The 7762-nt window shown below is 41.3% G+C and overlaps 1 protein-coding gene across 1 annotated transcript; it reads right to left on the minus strand.

Moving 5' to 3' along the window:
* Positions 1–271: 271 nt before the first annotated feature.
* On the minus strand, positions 272–7478 carry LOC107567522 (tripartite motif-containing protein 16-like). The gene is made up of 6 exons (XM_016253213.1): positions 6909–7478; positions 2858–2953; positions 2546–2779; positions 1166–1325; positions 978–1025; positions 272–849 (listed from the first exon to the last, which is right to left on the minus strand). Exons 1-6 carry the CDS (start codon positions 7476–7478, stop codon positions 329–331), a joined length of 1629 nt encoding a protein of 542 aa, XP_016108699.1. The 3' UTR covers positions 272–328.
* Between the last annotated feature and the right edge of the window lie 284 nt (positions 7479–7762).

The raw sequence follows: 7762 nt of genomic DNA on the forward strand, positions 1-7762 counted from the left end.
GTGTGCCAAATTTCACAACTTTCCCGCAAGTGGTTCTATGGGCGGCCATAGCCGCAATCGCGGAAGAAACGGAAGAATAATAAGAACGCCAACGGATACAATAGGTGCCTACACACCTTCGGTGCTTGGCCCCTAATAATAATAATATTAAGAGTAAACATTTTGATCATAACATGGTCGGTGGCCCTTGGATTGGTATTGTTGCCAGAATTTGGCCCTTGGTGAAGACTAATTGAGGAACCCTGCTCTATAACATCTCAATGTTACTGATTCATCATACAGCTCAAAGCATTAAGGGTAGAATCTCTCGTCATTCTATTCTGATTCATCAACACAGTTTCACTGATGATTCATTATTAACCCAAACCCCAGGATAGAGCGGCTGAGTGAATGTGGTCTGGACTGTGTGGATGAGGCTCATTGTGTCAGAGACGCTGTAGAAGGACAGAGTTCCTGCACTGTGATCCACAAACACTCCTATTCTACTGCTGATGGGTGTCACAGGGAGAACAGTCTCTATTTTGTTGTGTCTGAATGAGTATCTGGAGGGAGAGCAGAACAAAATCCAGGACTGATCATTAAATCCAAAGACACACTCAACATCTCCCTTCCTGCTGATGCTATTATGTGACACTGATATACGCACACCATTATTTCCAATCCACTCCAGCTCCCAGTAACAGCGTCCACACACACTCTCTCTACACAACACCTGAGGATACACATCAAATCTGTCTGGATGATCAGGATACAACTGGACTGTTTTAGTGGCAGTAATTATTCTGTTGTTCTCAGACAGATGGAGGTATTTATTCACTGTGTTCAGATCCAGAGTGAGCTGATGGGTATCTGATGGAGATAAAACACATCAGAATCAGGATTTATGAATCTGTTTGATTATTTAATGTAGCTGAACTCTACAGGAAGAACATGAACACACTCAGTGAGTTTTTCTGCTTGTTTTCTTACTGACTTACATCGTAGGAAGTCGTTCCTGGTCCAGAGAACAATGTTGGTGAATGTGACTGTGGAAGTCAACAGACATGAACAGTGTGATTCTCATGATCCTGCATCCATTCCTAAGACATTTCTAATATGATGTTCTCCATGATATGAGATGATGATGGACTGGTTTCTGAGAGCAGATTAATCTCCAGGACTTTACCTCTGTCTGAGATCTTCTTGAGCTCCTCTTTGCAGAAATCCTCCAGTTTGTCTCTCAGCTGATGGACAGATTCTCTCAGACCATCAGAAGAGAATACAGAAATGAAGGGATCGTCATTTCCATCTGTAGATTCAGGAGGTGCTGAAAGAGACTGGAAGCTCTACAGAAAACAGAAATAAAAACTCATCAGATCCACACTTCACCCAATAACCTGCACCAACATCAGATTTGTGCGGCTCTTGTTGACTTGACTGATCTTTAGTAACTCACCTCAATCCAACACTTTTACAGCATCAGCTTCATTATTCTTATATTCATTATATCAGATTAGAGCTACAGATTCTAGTATTTGCCACTTACACTATATGAGAACTTTCTAGGAAATTGTTTGGATGATAAAACATCTGCTAAGAACATAAATGTCCATCTAAACCAGGGGTAGGCAAGTTCGGTCCTAGAGAGCCGCAGTCCTGCAGAGTTCAGCTCCAACCCTAATCAGACACACCTGAACAAGCTAATCAATGTCTTCAGGATTACTAAGGCTATAGGCAGGTGAGTTTTGTTTTCAGGTTTGGAGCTGAACTCTGCAGGACTGCGGCTCTCTAGGACCGAACTTGCCTACCCCTGATCTAAATGCTCAAGCACATCAATGGAGTCTAATTGTAGAGTTGAGTAGATTTGCTCAGGAAAAGCAGCTCAAAGGCTATGATTATAGTAGTCAACATTTGAAGTGGATCAAAACCTTTCATCAAAGTTGTTGTAAAACCTAAATCCAAAATGCTTTTTTGTCTAAGTGGATACATTTTTTTGATCCACTTCAACTTTACTGACTACTGTAGTTTGACAATCATTTACAACTTCACAATGACCCTTAAGACACACTCAGGTTTGGTTTGGTTTCGATAGACTGAAGCATTGCTAATATACAGACTCAATTCATATCTGGGGTCTACATGATCATCAATGTGTTACAGGCCAATATAAATTAGTTTTTATCAGGTTTGAGGATGACCTAATTCAATTTTAATGAACTTTACTCAGAATCTGTACTATCGAGTTCACTGATTTCACCATGATGTAATAAATCAGAATGAAAAATGAGGTAGATGCTGAAATGAAAAGTTTTGAACTGTTGGTGGCGCTAGTGGTGTTTGACAGCTAAATATTTCTTCCAGAAGAAAGAGCTGAGAGAAAGGAAAAGAGATTTCCAGAGCTGAAAGCCATTTGTAGGCGGCGTCTCTTCCAAAAGAAGATGATCAAATGAGAGTCTGACTGATGATTATATAATAAGACACTCATGAAATGTTTCTCTGTGAGTCTCCTGTCACAGCAGGATCTGCTCAAGTCCACTATGACCCTGTTCTTCTAGATCTCTGTTACCTGCAGGAACTGGATGTGATCCTGTGTGTGTGAAAGCTGCTCCAACTCAGCGTCTCTCCTCCTCAGATCATTGATCTCCTGCTCCAGTCGCTCCAGTCGTCCTTCAGCTCGACTCACTGCAGTCTTTTCCTGATCTCTGATCAGCCGTATCAGCTCAGAGTGGCTTCTCATAATGGAGCGAATGAGCTCAGAAAAGATCCTCTCACTGTCCTCCACTGCAGTCTGTGCAGAGCGCTGTTAGGACACAGTGAATCAGGCTTCAGTGAGTCTGAACTGAGACTGAGACAAACTTCTCTTCTTCTCCAGACTCACCTTATGAGACTCCGCAGCCTCTTTCAGCTGCTGAAGATCTTTCTCTCTCTGCTGGATTCTCTGCTGGAACGTCTTCTGCGTCTCCTTCAGTTGGTGCTGGAGGACAAACAGAAGATTATAAATGTCTCAGAAGTGAAATGATCTCCCCATGAAATCAAAGTCCAGGAACTCTCAAAAAACAGATGCCATGCAACAAAACAATAAAACTAATCTGGAGAAGAAATCTACAAAGACAGCAAATGACACCGCCTTGCCCAAACCTCTCTCCTTGCTCATTTATGACCCCTTTCTCCCCTCTCCCTCTACCTCTCCCCCACCAGGCTTCACTGAAAGTTCACTAAGCATATCTACAGTATATACCACATATGATGAATCTTGTGAATCTGTTGTTTTCCCCCTTCATGTTTAGTATCATTCTAAAGTTCTCTGTGTGATTGGTAAAATGGTCTCAATTTCACAGTAGTCACTTATATTATGAGAAAATTGAACACATTCAAAGAATTGTATTCTTCTGCTGAGGGGTGTATCTCCATCAGTGTGGGGTGAGAATGTTTTCCTTTCTCCAACCCTAGGGTCATGAGATCCTAACAAACCAAAAAGTCTTTTATGTTTCCGATTTGAAGATTTCTTTGTTCTGGTCTGGATATAAAGGTGAAGCGGCATTATAGTTATTGGGGATTCTGTAACCAGGGCTGCGTTTCCCGATAATGTTGTCTCTTAGCTCGCTACGAAGACTCTAAAGGTATATCTTAACTAAAGGTATACTTGTTCTAGGCGTGTTCCCCACACTATACCTTAGGATGTTGCTTAAGGTAAACCTTCTTACATGCGACGTTAGCAGGTACTGTCCATGGCGGTGGTGCGGAAATGGGTTGATATTGATGGCTCGAGAATCGATTGTTCAATACAGGAGCTCTTTCACTGCGTTATAGAGCGGGTAAAGTGATGTTCATTATAAAGAAACACTTTAGAAATATTAGAAATTGCATTTATTGGGGCTCACTGCATTTATAAAATAATCCAAATTTCAAACTAAATGCAACCTTGGATATCACACACACACACACATATACAGTATATGTGTGTGTGTGTGGTTATGTATATGTATAATTTTGCAAGTGTGCAAACCTGCAACCTCATGGCCAGAAGTATTCTGCCTTAGCCAGCTACATTAACTGGCTTTTAGGCTTCGCTTGCTTTTGAAAGAGTCATTTATATTATCATGTTAATATATATTATAAAGGCCTGGTCGAGCGCTGATGGGTTGGCGATGGAGATAAGTGTCCTGTCAACAAGGCCAATTACTCACTGGACACCCGCAATGGCATGGAAGCCTTGATGTGCCTCCATCACTTCGTGCCTGGCCAAAGTATATAATCGGTGGCGTGACGGAGCAAGATGTAGTGAACACACCGCCACACCGATGTCTTACTCAGCCCATATCCATCCCCAACCGAAGATCCAGACTAACCTAATGAATGAATGACTTACAGAAGGTATACTTAACTAAGAACGTTTCGGGAAACACGTATTAACGTAAAGGTACTTAAGGTATAACTTACGAACAACGTAGCGTTAAGAAGGTTTCGGGAAACGCAGCCCAGATAACCCCACAGAGGGTGTGTGAGTCTCTGGAGCTCTGCACTAGAACTCTCACAGGCCACTGTGTGTCTCTCTACTGTCAAGTATGCATATCTTAGATTCATATTTGAGCAGTTGATGTTATGTATTTATCTGAATCTGGAACTGAACCTTATTCTGGGTTGTATTCTAATTGTTTAATTATTTAATTGGCATTTATGTGGCATTTATCTGACAACTAAAATGTTATATTTGATTTATTTCGATCTCTTCTGAAATTATTATTTCTAGTAGATTAAGGTGCAGTCTGGTGTTTCCACAAATCTGTGTCCAGGATAGATCATACCGAAGTACCAATGAATGGAGCATAATGCACATCATTAGGGACCTTCTGATTTCTGTCTATCACTGACTTTGCAAGTTGCAGCTGTGTGACTAAAGGAAACTACACTTTTTGTATGAGCGAGCATGTGGCAACCGACTTAAAGGTATAGTTCACTATTATAGTTCACCGATTTTTCACTCGCCGACAGGTTTTGTGGAATCACCGACAAATGCCTGAAATCGGAGGCAAATCGGTGCTCGTTCACGCGAGTGACAATCACGCAGTGTGAATTATCAAAGACACAATCTGAGAGTATCGCCGACGCGTCGCCGACGCCCGTGAAATATTTGGCATGCTAAATATCTGGAGCTGTCGGTGATTCACAATCCTGCTGTGTGAAATGAGTTCTGACTGAAAAACACATCGGCGATGACCTACAACCAATGAGAGAGCACGATACAGGGCAGCAGGAAGTTCGGGGAGGAGTTATATGAAACGTAGTTTGCGGATCAGTGTTGCCAAATCCGCGATTGCCGCCAGTTGTTTTTCATGTCAGCAGGTTGAAGCGACCCCAATAACGTGATATTTAGGCCCTGGAATGTTAATTGTACCAGGAGAACCCCGCCAAAAACATTTGTATTTTACCCCCCGAACGCGGGGGACCCCCTTGAAAGCAATTGGGCTATTTTCAGGCTAGTTTTGAGTAGTAATTGGGCGGGTTATCGGTGATTCTCCCTATTGTAAAATCATGCAGTGTGTAACCTCCTGTCGCCGATCCATAGTGCAGTGTGAACACAGCAACAACTGAATGCTGCCCCAGATAGTCGTTCAGTGTGAAACCAACAGTGATGCGACATCTTTGAAAATCGTGCAGTGTGAACTCGGCATAAGATCAGACCTGGCGAGTTTGTTTCCCTGAGTTCACTAATGGCCGAGTGAATTTCTATGCGATACCGGGTCCTTAATGAACGAATAATTGAAAGTATGGGATATTCAAAATAATCACATATCTAAATTAATACATAATCGATATTTGTGATCAGTTTTAATTGAAGTTCCAAATGTAGGTTTGGGAGGAGCCTAACATTAGGCAGTTTTCATTTATATGCGGTTTAGTGCTGATGATTGTATTATTTTTCAGATGCATATGCATACATACGAGATCGCTCGTTTCTGCGTCTTCCTGGTCTGTGTTTTTGATAGGCATATTCTATACTCATTCAGGAGAGATGGGTAATAGCGCCACCTAGCGTATAACAGTGAAAACACAGAAACCCAGAAAATTCCATCTTTGGCTGGAAAGTGTTGTCTCATGAATAACGGAAAATTCCGTGTTTGGTGGGGAAAGAGTTAATGATTTGACGCCTAAGCGGTATTCCTACATTTATAATCTTCGCGACTTTAACTACTTTGTGACGTTCTACTGTAATCACCTACTACGGGAGAACAGCTGCTTTGCCGTAGTCTTTACAACGTGACAGATTAGGCAGGTAAATGTGTTTATAATATATACCAGTGTAATTCCATCAGTATACTTATAATTCTACCATTAGTCTTTCATTTAATTAGTTATGTTTTAAACTTAAGCTAATTTGAAAGATTTTTTCATTTGTACAAAGATATGTCTGCTGTTGGCAACAGCACCTCAGGTAGCACTGAGACTAGAGATGATGTGCAGCGAACAATGTAAGTTTTGCCTAAACATCCTCCTCATAGTTCATCATTTGTACTTAAATAAACAACTGAATGCGCATTGTGCCGTCTTGTTTATGGTTGCTTGGGGATTTTTACATTCTCTGCCTCTGCGTTGTAACAGCTTAGTAACCATTGGATACCGTGGTTGGGCCAGTTTGGGGATTCCTTACATAATAGTGAAACTGATACAGACGTAGAGCTTTACACTGACAGTGTAGAAGAGCTTGTATTTTGACTAATGAAAGTATATATTTAGTCAAAGAACAGGTGAATGTATCACTCCATTATTTTATGTTGTTTAATCAAAGTCTATTTTATGAAAGATTGTGTGAAACTCTTCTTGCAGCTGCTGTTCATTTCTGCTGTCGTGTGAAGTGTGAATGCTGTAAGCTGTTAATATAGTGAAACGAGTAGTGAAACAATATTTCATCAGTGTGTAGTTTTAAATACCTGTTTCTCTGTCCTCTGTTCTGCAGCTGATACAATGTTGTGGTTTTTATGTTCGTCCATGCACAGCAGACATATACATTTCTGGTCAGTGCGACAGAAAACCTCAAGGATCTTCTCATGTTTCTGGCAGATCATCTCCTGCAGTCGTCCAGTGGCATCAGTCAAATTGTGTCTCTTTCCTTTAAACCAACTCTCATGTCCTTCGAGGTGATTCTGACAGTAAGAGTTCAGACACATCAGACAGGACTTGACGGCTTTGTATTTTTTTCCAGTACAGACGTCACACTTCTTATCTCCAGCTCCAGCATCACAGTCAGCAAGACGTTTCCTCTTCTTCAGTTTCTCCATCAGTTCAGCCAGCATGGTGTCTGTAGCTAAAGCAGGTCTTGGACTGAAGGTCTGTCTGCACTGAGGGCAGCTGTAGACTCTCATCTGATCCTCCTGATCCCAGCAGTCTGTAATACAGCTCTCACAGTAACTGTGTCCACAGGGAATGGTCACTGGATTCTTCAGGAGATCCGGACACAATGGACACATGAACTCAACCTGAAAAACTCTGGCTCCTGCCATTTTACTGCTTGAATACAGAGACACAGAGCTCAACTACACTTTCAGTTTCTGAACTGATCTGTTTCCTGGTTCTGTGTTTGAGTGACATGTTAAATCAGAGTGTGTAAAGCTCCTGTAGAGTTTAGTTTCAACACATCTGAATCTTATTAAAGTAAACAGTGATAGTGATAGTGGTGTATAAGTGAAGTATGATAACCCATATTCATAATTTGTCCTCTTAATTTAACCCATACAAGTGCACACACACACACACACAAGTCATGTTTATTTATACAATACCGATT

This window comes from Sinocyclocheilus grahami, unplaced genomic scaffold (assembly GCF_001515645.1).
Source record: "Sinocyclocheilus grahami isolate Dianchi unplaced genomic scaffold, SAMN03320097.WGS_v1.1 scaffold1164.1, whole genome shotgun sequence".
Classification (NCBI taxonomy): domain Eukaryota; kingdom Metazoa; phylum Chordata; class Actinopteri; order Cypriniformes; family Cyprinidae; genus Sinocyclocheilus; species Sinocyclocheilus grahami.